General features: G+C 46.4%; 4 protein-coding genes across 5 annotated transcripts in view; 3 read left to right on the plus strand and 1 right to left on the minus strand.

The window, feature by feature from the left end:
• Ance-3 (angiotensin-converting enzyme Ance-3) overlaps positions 1–16479 on the minus strand; it is a 68216-nt gene that overhangs the window by 33078 nt on the left and 18659 nt on the right. The gene's annotated exons all lie outside the window — the stretch shown is intronic.
• Positions 1349–3532, plus strand: LOC143216093 (uncharacterized). Its single transcript, XM_076438863.1, has 2 exons — positions 1349–1825; positions 1893–3532. Exons 1-2 carry the CDS (start codon positions 1633–1635, stop codon positions 2909–2911), a joined length of 1212 nt encoding a protein of 403 aa, XP_076294978.1. The 5' UTR covers positions 1349–1632; the 3' UTR covers positions 2912–3532.
• LOC143216092 (uncharacterized) lies at positions 7032–8790 on the plus strand. The gene is made up of 3 exons (XM_076438862.1): positions 7032–7131; positions 7201–7697; positions 7788–8790. The coding sequence occupies exons 1-3, from the start codon at positions 7120–7122 to the stop codon at positions 8623–8625; spliced, it is 1347 nt and encodes a 448-aa protein (XP_076294977.1). The 5' UTR covers positions 7032–7119; the 3' UTR covers positions 8626–8790.
• Positions 13870–16266, plus strand: LOC143216094 (uncharacterized). Its single transcript, XM_076438864.1, has 2 exons — positions 13870–14028; positions 14753–16266. Exons 1-2 carry the CDS (start codon positions 14017–14019, stop codon positions 15905–15907), a joined length of 1167 nt encoding a protein of 388 aa, XP_076294979.1. The 5' UTR covers positions 13870–14016; the 3' UTR covers positions 15908–16266.

The raw sequence follows: 16479 nt of genomic DNA on the forward strand, positions 1-16479 counted from the left end.
CAAGTCACTTCGATCTTTCGCTTTCGTTTTACGTGTGACTGGGATCGAGATCGACCACGCTGCCCTCATTCTTGTTCCCCAAGGTCGCGCGAGATGACCGCGGAATCGTGATCTCTGGAATCGCGTGTCACTCCGTTTATGGATCGTCGATCATCGGGGCTCGTTTCGAGGGATAAGGTTCCGGTGACTGTGAACCAGAATAGTTTCACTATCTACAGGTGTGGGAAAGCGATCTTCCCCCCTTGAAGAGGCTGCACACGGTGCTAGAGAAACGCTTGTATATAAGCTGGTCATTCCTCGTCGCCGATTTACTCGCTTTCGGTTTCGATTGCTCGACGTTCGATCATTTAAACCGGATCGATACACCTTGACCCTGATCCGATCAGTTCGCCAAGGCTCGCAGGATGAATTACGCGGTACGTCTCTCTGGTGTCATGGTCGCGGAGAACCGGAGGAATCCAGTGGTCCTTGGGCCAACAGTGTGATAGTGATCGTGTGCAGTGTTTCCGTTGAATGGTTAAATGGTTAAATGAGGAAGTGACTGTTATAAGTAGAGAGTGTTCGTTAATAATTGATGCTTGATAATATTATTCTTCATATGTCATGTTGTAGACAAACTTGAAAATCCTCTTTTAGTTCTAGAAGAAATTGAAGCAGTCTCTATTCGGTAATAAGTAGAGAGTGTTCGTTAATATAATTGATGCTTGATAATATTCTTCATGACTGTGTCATGTTGTAGAGGAGCTCGAAAATCCTCTTTTTGTTCTAGAAGAAATTGAAGCTGTCTCTATTCGGTAATAAGTAGAGAGTGTTCGTTAATATAATTGATGCTTGATAATATTCTTCATGACTGTGTCATGTTGTAGATAAGCTCGAAAATCCTCTTTTAGTTCTAGAAGAAATTGAAGCTGTCTCTATTCGGTAATAAGTAGAGAGTGTTCGTTAATATAATTGATGCTTGATAATATTCTTCATGACTGTGTCATGTTGTAGATAAGCTCGAAAATCCTCTTTTAGTTCTAGAAGAAATTGAAGCTGTCTCTATTCGGTAATAAGTAGAGAGTGTTCGTTAATATAATTGATGCTTGATAATATTCTTCATGACTGTGCCATGTTGTAGATAAGCTCGAAAATCCTCTTTTAGTTCTAGAAGAAATTGAAGCTGTCTCTATTCGGTAATAAGTAGAGAGTGTTCGTTAATATAATTGATGCTTGATAATATTCTTCATGACTGTGTCATGTTGTAGATAAGCTCGAAAATCCTCTTTTAGTTCTAGAAGAAATTGAAGCTGTCTCTATTCGGTAATAAGTAGAGAGTGTTCGTTAATATAATTGATGCTTGATAATATTCTTCATGACTGTGTCATGTTGTAGATAAGCTCGAAAATCCTCTTTTAGTTCTAGAAGAAATTGAAGCAGTCTCTATTGGGTAATGTGTTAACAATAATGAATGGTTACGAATGGTTAAATGATTTTTGGATGTGACTGCAATAAGTAGAGAGTGTTCGTTAATAATTGATGCTTGATAATATTCATCATGACAGTGTTACGTTATAGAAGAAATTGAAGCAGTCTCTTTTGGGCAATGCGTTAACGATTCCGTGGTAATGATCACTGTTACAGAGAAACATCATGGTGATTCTTTTGGTTTCCGCCGCGACCTTGTCGTGTTTCGCTGCGCAACAAAAGAAAACCCAACAACAGGCTGTCCAGCCGAGGACACGGAGACCTCCAAACAGCGTGCAATGTGTTGCTTGGCAGAAGAGAACTAATGGCACTGCACAGAGAAACACTAAGGGATCGATGAGACCCGTTGGGAAACGCGGTGCGTATATCTAGAGCAATCCTCAAAGAAGATAACATGTTTCTTGATTTTCCACTAAATCTTTCAGGGGACCAGTACAACGAGCCTCTAGAGCTGTCCCACCTGGACGTGGGTTCCCTAGAAGGCGACTCCGTAAAATCCGAACACCTGGACGGAAACTACGAATCCTTCCTTGCAGACCACGGAGCAGGAATATCTCTGGACGTTCCCCACGATGTCCACGTCCTAGGTCACCACATACAAGAAGACGTGCACAAGCTGGTAACCGTGGTGAAGAAGGTAGCAGTGCCGTACCCGGTCATCAAGAACGTCCCGTACCCGGTGGTGAAGAACATTCCCTACCCCGTGAAAGTACCGGTACCACAACCGTACCCAGTAGAAAAGAAGGTCCCATATCCAGTGAAGGTTTTCGTGAAGGTGCCAGTAAAGATTCCCAAGCCTGTACCCGTGTTCAAGGAAGTACCGTATCCGGTGCAGGTCCCAGTGGACCGTCCCGTACCCTTCAAGGTTTACGTTCCAGACCCATATCCAGTCGAAAAGAAGGTTCACTACGAAGTCAAGGTACCGGTACCCGAGCCGTTCCCCATCGAACGCAAGATCCCGGTACCGGTAAAGGTAGCGGTGCACGTTTCGCAACCGTACCCGGTCGAGAAGGTTGTGCACTACCCGCTGAAGATCGAAGTTGAACAACCGGTACCAGTTCCGGTGGCGAAACCCTATCCGGTTCCCATTGCGAAACCCGTGCCCTACCCGGTTGACAAACCCGTCCCTGTACCCGTCAAGGTCGAGGTGCCAAGACCAGTACCTGTACCCGTCGATAAACCCGTACCCGTTAAGGTCAAAGTCTCGGTACCCGCGCCTTATCCCGTGGAAAAGGAAGTCCCTTATTCCGTGGAGAAGCCGATACCCGTGCCGGTGAAAATACCCGTCGACAGACCAGTACCGGTACACGTGACCAGGCCCATTGCTTACCCGGTCGAGAAACCTGTACCCTTCGCCGTAAGAGTACCCGTTCCCATTCCAGATCATGAGGGCGACTCGGCGATCGAATCTTCCGCGGTCGAGTACCATGAATTCGCGCGGTGAATAGGATTAATTTGCAGCGTGATGGGGAAACGCGTGATTTCTTGCGATGGATCCATGGCAGAAGATCTAGCTGCTGGGATGGCTATGGGAAATATTCTATGGACGCAAGAAGGTGTTACACGTTGGGTGCAAAAAAATATCTCCTGCGGGGCAACGCCGCAGGGACCGCGAAGCTCGAGCTGTCTTGGTCCGAGCAGTATAAACATAAACATGCCGCGTAATCTGATCTCGGGTTCATTTATTGCATGAAGCGGTCTCATCGGTACGCTTTTTTTGCTGCGCTTCGGCCGCGCGCCGTCTCTGTTTACACGGCGCTGTCCTTTTCTGCGTTCAATTCGGTCGTTGAAGCGCAAAGAATAGTGTCCCTCTACGAACTATGCAAACGAACCTCCCCGAGGCCCTTGCGTCCATCGAATATTTACTGTAGTAGATTCTCGCTCGTAGCACTCCCGATGAAATGCCTGTGATCAAGTGACCAAACATTTTGTTCAAGATGGGGAATGTAGCTTACAATTAGGGGAATTGATAGTTTAATTGGGGAGTAAATCTCACGCGATTGATTAGAATTCCTGAGATTCCTTTCCCGTTTCCGCGCCCCGAGCGAGTACCTACTGTAGATGTATGAAGGTGTTTTACAGTGTTCTCCGATCGACGACGCGGTGGTTGTTAATGTTGTTCGCTGCGATCGTCGGTTATTTATATACTGCGGATTTTATGTTTCTAAGGTAGGAATGAAGAAGCGAGACATCGAGTAAGACACCAGAAGTATCTCAGAAATATTGTTTGCTATTCATTAAAACTATCAAACGAAGAAATACATATTTACTTAACCCCTGTTCCCAATATTTATTCACTTTGGGAGTTACTAACGCCATCTGAGTGGCGTTGAAACCAGCTGCGGTGAAATGCATCAGTACAGAGAATTGCAGCGAACTGCAGCCAATATCGACTGCGAAAGTTCCCGTTCTAGTCTGCGGGAACTCCGCGAGAGGTTGTACAATGTTGAAATAAATGCCTTTCCAAGAAATCGAAAGGATCCATTATTTCCTGTAATTTAATTCGTCGGTCTGCTTTGATCCATTCTTGATCGAAAAGATTAAGAAAGCTCTGAATGAAGGGACGTCTTATATGGCGATGGTCGAAAGGAAAAATCATAGAGCACTGTGGAAACTTGATGTTCCCGGAATGTGCAACTGAGATAGACGAGCACGGCGAAATCGAAAAGCCACATTCCAGTCACGTTTCTCCTCGACCCGGTCGTAATTGCGTCGCGACAGATCGTTCCGTAATTGATTCTGGCAAGCCAGACGCATCAGGGCGACGTGTCTTCTAGCCTTGATCCTGACTTTCTACATTCTACATAATCGATTCTTGCTCTCGAGAACGCGGACAATTAATGTTTTTAACGCGATTTTAGCTATTAACGCGAATTCAGATGGGTACATTCACTAGTCCAGCATGAATGCAGTTTATTTCGTTGTTGAAGGTTCAAATACTAATTTAGATACTCTACGGAGATTTAAAATAAATAATTTAGCGTGATAATGTACAATTAACAGAGTTATGAATTTTATCCGGTATAGGAATCGCGTGACACCGTTTACGCGAGTGTTCAAGTCTCCAGCGTCGCATGACATCGCTTATGCGAGCGTTGAAATCTCCGGGCTCTTGTAGCCTAACCAAACACACTATCACTATGTAATTTTCTCGGGTCTTCATGCAGCTTACCCACTTTCTATTGTCACCGTTACTTCCATTCAATTTCCAAAAATTAATCTTCCACGATATCAAAAAATGTGCCTTCGAATCTTTATTGTTTTCTGATAGTTGTTTTTAATTTTACGAGTTGAATACTGACAACACAGCTTCCTCACAGCTCCGCACAGCCCTCGAGACCCACACCCGTATCCCGTTCGTTACTTAATAATCCAACAAATTTATTCCGACTCGCGGTATCTGGTTCTTCGGCTTTTTTCCCTCGAAACCGTGTCACTGTGCAAATAGAAAACCGCGAACTGGATGTAACAGTTTCTGACCGGACCGGCGAACTCTAGGAAGAAAGTGGCAGCTTCGAAAATGGCGAAACCGCTGGAGAGAACTTTTATACCGGTCTCGGTTTCACTGAACTTACACGAGAAACTGGGTGGCTCTCGGTTGATCGACGAGGAATTGGATCAACCGATGCTACGTGAGAAGATTTCATGGTTGATGTTTATTCGCTAACTAGGAACAAATTGTCACGGAGAAACAAGGCTTGTATCAGGCAGGCGGTTCGTTTGCGATTCCCCACGAAGGAACTTCGAATTGTTCGGGAACAAACGTTTCCCACGAAAAACGCGTCCCCGTGGTGGTGCGAGGTCCGCCTGGTTTTACGATCGCCTATGGAAAGTGGCCATTCGCTTTCATCTGTCAAACGTACACAGAGTCGCTGTTCCAGCAGGCTTTTCATGAAATTAATGGGCTAGAACCAAGTGGCAACCGATGGTTGTCCCGTGAAATACGCTTGAACGCGATTGTCCGCGGTTTTGCCGAGTTCATGGACGCGAATTCCATTCCTGAACTAATTCCTGGACTCGATTCTCCAATTTTTCCAGATCAGTACCTCGCGATTAGTAGTAGTATATTAGTAGTAGTAGTAGTAGAATAGTGCAACCAGTAAGTTATGGCGGCTAGGGTCAGATGTAAAACGTCGTATCGTAAGATTGCACATTTGTCAACAACACAACCTCGAAATATCAGCGATTGTGTATCAGCGTCGTATATTTCTTTCCGTGCGAAAATGTCGAGTTTTGAGCCGAATAAACATCGTTTGCAGGAAGTTCTGATTTACTTCTTTAATTTGAAGAAATCTGCAGCTGAGGCGCATCGATTGCTTGTAGAAGCATATGGCAAGGCTGCATTAAGTGAGAGAAGTTGTCGCGAGTGGTTTCAAAAGTTTAAGAACAGTGAATTTGATGTCGAAGACAAAGAACGTAGTGAAAGGCCGAAAGTGTACGAAGACGCGGAATTGGAAGCATTATTGAATGAAGATTCGTGCCAAGCGCAAGGACAACTTGCACTTGCATTATCAGTGACTCAACAAGCGATTTCACATCGTTTAAAATCATTTGGAATGATTCAAAAGCAAGGACATTGGGTTCCATATGAACTGACGACGCCGAGAAACATTGAACGCCGATTGTCCACTTGTGAAATGCTGAAGAAGAAGAAATCATGGGAACCACCTGGCCATGCTTCAACATCGATAGCCAAGCCGAATATTCATGGAAAAAACTTGTGTTGTGTATTTGGTGAGACCAGCTTGGTGTCGTATATTACGAGTTGCTCAAACCGAATGAAACCATCACTGGGGCCCCCTACCGAACTCAATTGATGAGATTGAGCCGAGCACTCGAGGAAAAACGCGCCCATTATTACTCCAGACACGACAAAATCATTCTTCTGCATGATAATGCTCGTCCTCATGTTGCGGCGCCGCGCCGACCAAAACCTACTTGGAAACACTTAATTGGGAAGTTTTACACCACCCGCCGTATTCACCAGACATTGCTCCTTCTGATTACTACATGTTTCGATCGATGACGCATGGCCTGAGTAGCACTTCGCATCATACGAAGATACCAAAAATCGGGTCGATTCATGGATAGCGTCAAAAGACGAAGCGTTCTTCCGACGCGGTATCCGGACGCTGCCAGAAAGATGAGAAAAAATAGTGGCCAGCGACAATACTTTGAATAAAACACAAGGTGCCGTTCTTCCGCAACAAATGCCCAATTTAAGATGAAAAACGGCGGAGACTTGTTTGTACTCCCAATAGAACATTTTCATTTTGCATAAAGATCCGCGGTCTGTTGATTAGCGTATCCCGGTATGCGTTGGTTGCTCAACAAAAGCCATAACTCCCTCCAGCCAAGCGCGGTTCGACGGACTGCGTGAAACTAGAAGTTTCTTCGTGGCTTGTTTTACGAGTCGAATAATGAATGGTCCAGGTTGTCGCTTCCGTGGTGGATAGCTTTAAACCAATTATCTGTGAAAAACAATGACCGTTCGGTTGACCGTGGATAATTGTCGCGAAGTAGGCGGCGCACGCCTATAAATGTCCAAGCTGGTTGTACAGGCGAAAGTCGTCCACGGTATATAAATAATACTGGTGCACTTATCCGTTTGGTTTCAGTGCATCTTGATCCATCGCCTGGAAACATCTCGCCATGAGACGCCTGGTTGGTACCATAATACTTCAAACGTTCCCTAACTTCTATTTAACATTTTTCTGTGTCTCTCATCATCAGCAGCCCAGCATAATCGCCTTCCTCTGCCTCTCAGTCGCCCTAACTTGCTCCGCAACGCGCAAAGAGGACCTAGAAAGGGCAGCAGAGCTGGCAGTAGAGAAAGCAGCGGAAAGGGCAGCGGAAAGGGCCGTGGAGAAGGCTCTGGAAAGTGGGAATTCAACCACAGAGTCCAAAACAGTTCGCGATTCATACTCGAGCGTCCGGAAACCAGCTCAGCGAGAGAATTCGAGGGGCAACGAGAGATTCTCCGGTCGCTATTCGCCTTCAACGGACGCCAGGGATCAAGAAGACGACACTGACGATTGGCGAAGGTTCCCTAAACGTCACAGATCGAAACCATTCGGCTGGAGGAGCAAAGTCGATGATGACTGGAGAAGGTACCCCAGGAGCGACTGGGTAGCTGAGGCTCCATGGGAGAAGCCTAAGGTTGTGACTATAGAAAAGAAGGTTCCGGTGCCTGTCACCGTCGAGAAGAAGGTCCCCTATCCCGTGTACAGGCATGTATACTTAACATTGAACGAACTTTTCCTCAATTTCTATTTTGTATGAAGACCCACAGTCCAATGATAACCAACGTAAAATTTCAGACACGTGCCCTACGAAGTGAAGGTCCCAGTGCCCCAGCCTTACACAGTTGAGAAAAAGGTGCCCTACCCGGTGAAGGTGTACGTCAACGTTCCTGTCGAGGTCCCGGAGCCCTACACAGTGGAGAAGCAGGTGCCTTACGAGGTCAAGGTCGACCGGCCAGTGCCGTACAAGGTGGAGGTCCCGGTCCCTCAACCGTACACCGTTGAAAAGAAGATACCAGTCGAGGTCAAAGTGCCTATACCCGAGCCTTACATGGTCGACAAGCACGTGCCCTACGAGGTGAAGGTCCCAGTAAAGGTACCAGAGCCCTACGAGGTCGAGAAGAAGGTCCCAGTGCCTGTCAAGGTCGTCGTTCATCGACCTTACCCAGTCCCTGTGCCTAAACCTTATCCAGTGGAAGTTGCCAAGCCTTATCCAGTCCCTGTAGCCAAACCCTACCCTGTCAAGGTCAAGGTCGCAGTTGATACGCCCTATCCTGTGCCTATAGAAAGACCTGTGCCTGTTCCTGTCGAGGTAATTGAACCTGAACCTTACACTGTTGAGAAGCCTGTCGAGGTAGAAGTGCAGAGACCATACCCTGTGCCGGTTAGGGTTCAAGTAGATAGACCCTACGAAGTTCTCATGCCGAAACCTGTGCCTATTCCTGTGGAAAAACCTTTCCCTTACTGGGTTCAGGTGCCGGTGCCTGTGGAGCAGGATTGGAACGGGATCGGCAATCAAGAGTTTTACGAGAGAAGGGATTCTAAGGCTGATAAGAAGACTAGAGACAGTGACAAGAAGAAGATGACCAGCAGACCTCGCAGGAGGCCTGTCAGGACTCGTCAGAAAGGGATCTAGATTTTTTATAGAGACTTTTGGCACATACCGTCGGCCTCATATGAAAATTGGGGTAAACATTACTTTACCGGACTCAATATTTGTGCCTTTCTTAGATTAGTACGCGGGACGGCTGCAGATCGAAGTTTCGATCCTGTAGGATCAATGGTACAGGAGTTATGCTTGCTTAAAGTTGAGCAATCTGCAGTGTTTTTGACAGGCAAGTTTTTGACTTGCCCCCCCCCCCCGATCCAATCACCAAACAACTAATTAATTATTCTGCTCGGTAAGCGGCGCGCGACCGTCACTACAAACCAATATGGCGGCGCCCTTACCTGTCAAAAACACTGCAGATTGCTCAGCTTTAAGCAAGCATAACTCCTGAACCATTGATCCTACAGGATCGAAACTTCGATCTGCAGCCGCCCCGGGTACAAATCTACTGGAGTACATACTAAATACATCATAATTTATAGGAGAAAGGCACGAATTTTGAGTCCGGTAAAGTAAAGAGCAGCCTGAAAATTGAGATTCTTTCAAACTATGTTTATATGTAGACAGTAATTAAAGCAGTTAACAAAAAATTACCCTCAAATTGTAGAAATTGAAGTACCTATCAAGGCGAAGCTGAAATCCCAATTTTCATAAAAAACGGACCGACGATATATTTCTGGAGCGTTTGCATGATTGAATAAAGAGATTAAGGGAACTCTATCGGAAGCAATATAATTCCACTCGACCGCCTGTAATCATCTCATCGATCTGTGGGAGCTAATGTAAGATGGAAAGGGAGCTCGACCAATCTGAAAGAGAGGAGGAAAAAGGAAGGAGCGTTTCGTCCTAGGCCCGCTAGAGGACTCATCAGTAAGGCTATCTAGCGGGCCCTGCCTTAGACGGTTGGGATGTCGGAAGGCGGTTGAGGACTGTATATATACAAATCATTGAGGAATCGAGTACTTGCGGGAAAGGTCTCAACTACCTGTCCCTCTTGTGGCGCCTGTAGGAAATTAGGCCGCCACATCACCCCCCTGCCAGTAGATAACGATACTAGTCGTTATTGGTACTGATCGTGGGGGGGGGGGGGGAATGATGAATATCGTGTATCAGACGGCGAGACGGTGCGTCTTCAAGCCTATCGAGGAATGCCCACTCGATTGATGTATGTAGTAGTATTCATCCCCCCGTAAATATCCTCCTAGGCTCCATGTTGTCCTCCGTGTTGCGTTTTTGTGTTCTAAAGTCGCGGGTCACCAATGTGGGAGCTAATGTAAGATGGAAAGGGAGCTCGACCAATCTGAAAGAGAGGAGGAAAAAGGAAGGAGCGTTTCGTCCTAGGCCCGCTAGAGGACTCATCAGTAAGGCTATCTAGCGGGCCCTGCCTTAGACGGTTGGGATGTCGGAAGGCGGTTGAGGACTGTATATATACAAATCATTGAGGAATCGAGTACTTGCGGGAAAGGTCTCAACTACCTGTCCCTCTTGTGGCGCCTGTAGGAAATTAGGCCGCCACAGATCAATCGATTGTAAATCACAGCCGCGGCAACAGCGGTTTCCGCGTGACAAAAATAAATCTGTGCGCATACCACCATAACCTGTCCGACACGTCCTTATTAACTCACCGATCGGTGATTAAGCGAACGGTCGGATTGCCGTGCATTTCCCACGGAGCCGATACAACAACCGTTCGCTCGTTTCGCAAAAGAATCGCGGTGAATTGCGAGGAAGCGAAGCGGCTTCGAATTAATGGCCTCACGGTCAAGAATTCCTAGCGCGTTCTGCGTACGCGACCGGAAAAAATCAAATCCGCCGGCTTTCCCTGATCTTAGGAAGAGCAGAGCTCGCCGTTCATCGATTATCCGAGGATCGACCGACTCGAAGGCCATTCGTTTCGCCATCATTCGCAGCTTCCGGTCTTCCCGAGTGATTTAGAGCGGCAATTTTTTATTGTACTTGTTTAGAGCATTCTTATATAAATGTATTTTTTTGTACCAATAAAATAATAAACTTCTACAGCTAATGATTTTCTAAAGTAAAATAATTTGTTGAAATAGATCGCGAACGCGAATGCGAGAGCTCGCGATGAAAACATCTGGTTTCTCAGATTGGCATCGACTCGATTATTTATCGGCCGGGGAAACGACAGATCCCGACTTCCTGCCTCGAGGATCCTTTTCATCGTCGATTGAAATATCGCGGCCCAGCTAGAACGATCGCTACTCTCACTGGTGTTCGCTACTTTCTCACGTTCAATAATTCCGCAACGATAATAATCATCCTCGAAACAGGTGTTCCATACTGCTAAACGATCGCTTATCCTCTGGATCCCGCGGATTCATAAATATTCGATCTGACAATTAAATTTCGACGCGACCTTTCAACAAGCTTTCCATCGAATCGATATCGTAACACGCATATCGCCGAGCCACGTTCTCCGCAGATAATAGATGCAGCAGCGAAACAATTAACATAACGACTACATTAGAGCGATCTGCATAATCGGATGTATTACGGCACCAGATGGAATTCTGTGCCGTAATTACTGCACGGACGGGTGTTAACGATCGATCAGCTGGTCGAGAGCAGTCCCATATTCGAGTGCAACAAAAAAACACGCGCCTAACGACTCCGAAAGAAAACTGTGTTCGCGGCGGTAATGTTCCGGTGGGAACCGAGCTTAATCCATCCGGGCAATTAACGTTCGTCGACGCGTTGCCGCGGATCTACGCGATCGATCTCGAGCGCAGTTTCATCCGACACGGCAGATCGTATGTCCGAGCGCGTTCCCCCACCACTACGGACTCTCCCTTCTTCTCTTTCACTCTCCGGTTTTCGTTTTCTTCCAACACCCTCCCACCTGAGCTCTCTTCCTTCCTCTAGCTCTCTCCGTCGAACCAAAGGACTCTCGGTCGCGGACGAGAGGACTCGGGACTGGAAACGTCGTGGTCACGCGCGCCAAGTCCTTCCGTGGGGACCGGATACGGAGGGGGCAATAGTCCTGCCGAGAAACTATGAAATATGGAAGGAGCCGAGAGAGAGAGCAGCCCCGGGGCCCTGCGTGTGCAGGGTGCTCAGAATTTACCTGTGCAGTGGCGTAGAATCCGATTTTTCGCAATCCAGATGCCAATTTTTCCTCCAACAATTCCAGAACGTCCACTCAACTTATTACATGTCCTCTTAAGGATGTTCTGGAGGTACAATGGGAGACAGAAGTACAAGAAATTCGAAATCCATCAATATATTGGCAATGAAAGCCATTCATGAGTATAGTTTTGTTTTTGAGTGTATTGTTTTTGGAGTTTGAAGTGGAATTTTATGAATTCTCCATAAAAAGACGTGTTAAAATGTGGAAACTTTAAGTTGCTATAATTTTTAAACGGTGCAGTGAATCGAACCCAAATTTTGGTAATTGCATTAATTTAGTAAGAATTGTATCTTGTAAAATTTTCAAAAATTCTGTTGCGTTTTTATATACCTCCAGAACATCCTTAACTTAACACAAAATAACTGGTTCCAGATTTTTTATTTTACGATTATTGATGTAGTAAAAATAATTTCATAAGAAATGATTGCATAGATATCTTTAATGGAGCACATATTACGATAGGAGTTGCACAAAGTCTAAATAAAATCAATCTTGTCATTTTCGTAAGGGAACATGTCCCAGTTACTTGTAAGCCTCGGTAGGTTTAGCGTTAATCAACTTGCAGTATTATTTAACGTGTAGTACTTTTACGTAATCCAATTCAGCGATATTGAAACTCGTCTTAATTTTTTAATCGAATTTTTAGTATCTCGAGATTACCCAACGATATTACAACTTAAACAGCTAGTAGTGTAGTGCTTTTACGTAACCCAATTCAACGATTTTGAAACTCCACCGATTTTCAGTTCAGTTTTTAGTACTGACGCAAAATCTGCTGTCCGTTTATAAAAAAGCACACGATATTGTGTTACACTGTACTATACAGGATTATATTACGTATTGCGTTATGTTATATGTTATATAAAATTGTATGAGAGGGAAGTCCTCGCCAAAGCCGAGAGACAAAGTGCTAATAAATACTAAATAATAAATAATAAATAATACTTATAGGTCACATGATGCACCGATATCATGCCTGTCATTGTAAGTAAGAACACCGCATCTCGCATACTTTCACTTTTAAGATATTGTCGTTTAAAGTTTTGATTGGACATCGGTCAAATCGCATTACTTTTTTGAGCCTTTCGAATTTGTTTTCGTGACTTTCTTCTGGTAAATACGGCGTCTTTCTTTACAACCACAAATATTGAGTCGGCAAGAAAGTAATTTCGGTATTTTGAGGTGAGATAGAGCCCAATTTTATTATTCAAGCAATGAACTTTAACGAATAAGATATTTTCCCTATTGTTCGATGCTCTTTTGCCAAAAAGAATAAATCAGAAAATATTTTATCAATTAAAGTTCATCGCTCGAGTAAAGAAATTCGGTTTTTTATTTCACCTTAAAATACCGAAATTACTTTCTTGCCAACCCAATATCTGTGGTTGTCGGGAAGAACGCCGCATGTCACATAATTTCACATTCGAGATATTGCTGTTTAAAGGTTTGGTCACTAATGCTTTGCCATAGGACATGGGTTTAATTGCATTATGTTTTTACACCTTTCGAATTTATTTTCATGACTTTTTTCTGATAAAGACGTGAATCCTATCCTGTGGGATCAGGATATAAATCAGGATATAAATCTCAATTAATCCATAAACTGAAATTTTTTGAAATTGTGACGTGTGGCGTTTTTCCTGGCAACCACAGATATATCGTGACTAATTTTCTAGCTTGCAGCACCTTTGCACAACTCGGAGACTAATAACACCGAGAATACCTCCGACGCAAGTCGCGAATGAAAACAATGCTGGTTTTAGAAATGAAGTGATGCAACTGGCAACGTACTGGTTCGATTCCTCATCCCAATAGGGATCCATTAGCCGATCAATGTAACAACAACGAATCAATGCAACGCCTGGGTCCGTATCGAGCTCTCCGCGTTCCGACGCGTGAGTAACTCGCTGCGGGCTTCCGCCAGCAAAAGCCAGCGTTTTCCTTTCACCCTGGAAGAGGATTCGGGCGTCGTCTACGCCAGTGGGCCCGGTTATGGAACGAACGTGGACGTGGGGCACACACCGAGGCACATCGTATCCAGAAAAATGCAACAGCGTCGCGAGCGTGTTGATCGAACGGCCGAGACGCCTTTACGGCACACCGTGTTTCACTTTTCCGCGAACGTACACACAGGGGGGCTGGCTAGCTCGCTCGCTCGCTTGCTCACGATGAACCGACGGGGGAAAGCGGACTATAAAATCGGTGGCGTCTTGGGGGGAAGTATCCAGTAAAGTCTGGACTTCGACCAGATATCGGAGTGCCTCTCTGACATGAAAATTTTGGTGAGTACCGACTCCGATCGAAGAAACCCTCATCCATTCCGAGTTCGTTCCGCGTTTCCGGGTCGGACACATTTGTCAGCTACCGAGTAGCGCGATTGAGCCGACAGAATATTCGGAAATTGATACGTGTCGTTGAAAGGTAGCTGTGTCACGTTAGAGACGCCAAGATCAAGTTCTTTGTGGCAGGAATTTCTGACGTTTCGGACGATTTCATTCAAGCCCTGAGTAGATTCTTCGAATTCTTTTATACATTTTTGAAACTACTTCTTTTAGATAAATGTTGATCCTTTTATTGGAGTTGATGTAAACAGTTGATAGTTCGCGATTACAACTCTGTGCTAACGTAACGATAGAAGTCCTGGCAACTTCGAGTCAACACACTAACTAAGTTAACACATAATGGTTATTTAATAAAGTCGCATAATCCATGATTCGCAGATTTCGAATTTCTTAATCAATCTGTCAATAGCATTAACGTTTTTAGTCGATCACCGACAGGCTGAATACTGCCGCAGAGCCATTCAGGCTTCTATCGATCCTTCGAATGTTCCAATAACCTGAAAATGATTTAGTCTTCCTGATATTTTTCATGGTTGCCTTCCGTTCTGGAAAAAAGTATAAAAATGAACATCTTCCCCGAGAGATTGCTAAACTTCTCATAGATAAAGTATCAAGCACAATTGAAACATTTTTAGAAATAGGAAGCTAATCCGATTCCTTGCAGATTCCCTTGTTATTCCTGGGCCTGCTGGCCGCAGGGCACTGCGAGTCCGAGACCACGAAGTCGGCGGATTCGAAGGAAGAGTCCACCGCCGAGAAAAAGCAGGAGAAACGCGGTCTCAGTGGCCTGGAGGGCAGCTACGAGGGCGGTGATTATGGCGGTGGCGGTGAAGAATACGGTGGGGGCGGTGGAGGCGGCGGTGGCGGCGATTACGGTGGCGGATACGGAGGCGGTTACGGCGGTGGGTACGAAGAGGGCCACGGGAAGGTGAAAATAATCACGATCGAGAAGAGCGTGAAGGTACCGTACCCAGTGGAGAAGAAGGTCCACTACCCAGTGGAGAAGGAGATACCGTACCCGGTCAAAGTCGCCGTACCTCAGCCGTACCCAGTGGAAAAGAAGATACCCGTGCCCGTGAAGGTGGTGGTCAAAGTACCCGTCCACATACCACAACCGTACCCAGTCGAGAAGAAGATTCCATACCCAGTGCAAGTTCCAGTGGAGCGACCAGTTCCCTACAAGGTATACGTGCCTCAGCCGTACCCGGTGGAGAAGAAGGTCCCGTACCCGGTGAAGGTACCCGTCCCACAGCCGTACCCGATCGAGAAGCCTGTTCCCTACCCAGTGAAGGTCTTGGAACACGTTCCGCAACCGTTCCCAGTGGAGAAACCGGTCCCGTACCCGGTGAACGTACCCATCGAGCGACCTTACCCGGTCCACGTACCGAAACCGTACCCGGTTCCGGTCGAAAAACACGTTCCGGTTCCTGTGGAGAAGCCGGTGCCCTATCCAGTAAAGGTCCACGTGGAGAGGCCAGTCGGCGTACCCGTCGAGAAGCCGGTGCCCGTTGAAGTCAAGGTGCCCGTACCCGCCCCATACCCAGTCGAGAAGCACGTACCCGTCCCGGTCGAGCATCCGGTGCCGTACGCGGTCAAAGTTCCCGTAGAGCGGCCCGTACCCGTCTCGGTCGCGAAACCCGTACCCGTACCAGTCGCTAAACCCGTACCCTACCCGGTCAAAGTACCCGTGCCCGTTCACATCCACAGCGACCACGGCGGCGGCGGCGGCGGTGGAGGCGGGTACGAAGGGGGTGATTACGGCGGCTCTAGTTACGGTGGGTCCAGTTACGGCGGGTCCAGTTACGGAGAGCATTTTTAAATACCCGCGACCCTGCTTGACGGGTACCCGACCGTGCTGGCCTACACTGGGCCTCCTCCTTCGCTCCTGACGCAGCCGGAGGACGTATTCGTTCGCATGATCGTATACTCGAAGACAAACGCTGCACTGGGAAAACCGGGTGAGACGAACGATCTACCGCCGATCTTCTTCCTCGATGGCGGTCGGCGAATTAGATGCTAGTACCTTTTTGATACATTTTGATACCTGAGTACCTAAGAACCACTGTATACATGTACTGTACAAAGATCCGGTGCGACTCGTGGCGCGACGAGCACACCCAATGTACCATTGTGTCTTTCGCTTCTTTCTAATAAAACCAAAGAGCAAAATCCAGACAAGTCTCTTCTGAACACCTGGGTGATACCCCTCGCAATCCTGAACTCTATCCCGATCCTAATCTTCGTCTCGATGCTGGGTCTGATCGACCGTAAGAGTTTCGTTCGTGGATTACCGAGCTTCCGTGTTTCGTTTCCTACTGTTCGCATAGCGGGTTCTATTCCGTTAGGTCGAATCAAGGCCATGATTGCTGTTTGATCGTTGTTTCGTAACGA

This window comes from Lasioglossum baleicum, chromosome 15 (assembly GCF_051020765.1).
Source record: "Lasioglossum baleicum chromosome 15, iyLasBale1, whole genome shotgun sequence".
NCBI lineage: Eukaryota > Metazoa > Arthropoda > Insecta > Hymenoptera > Halictidae > Lasioglossum > Lasioglossum baleicum.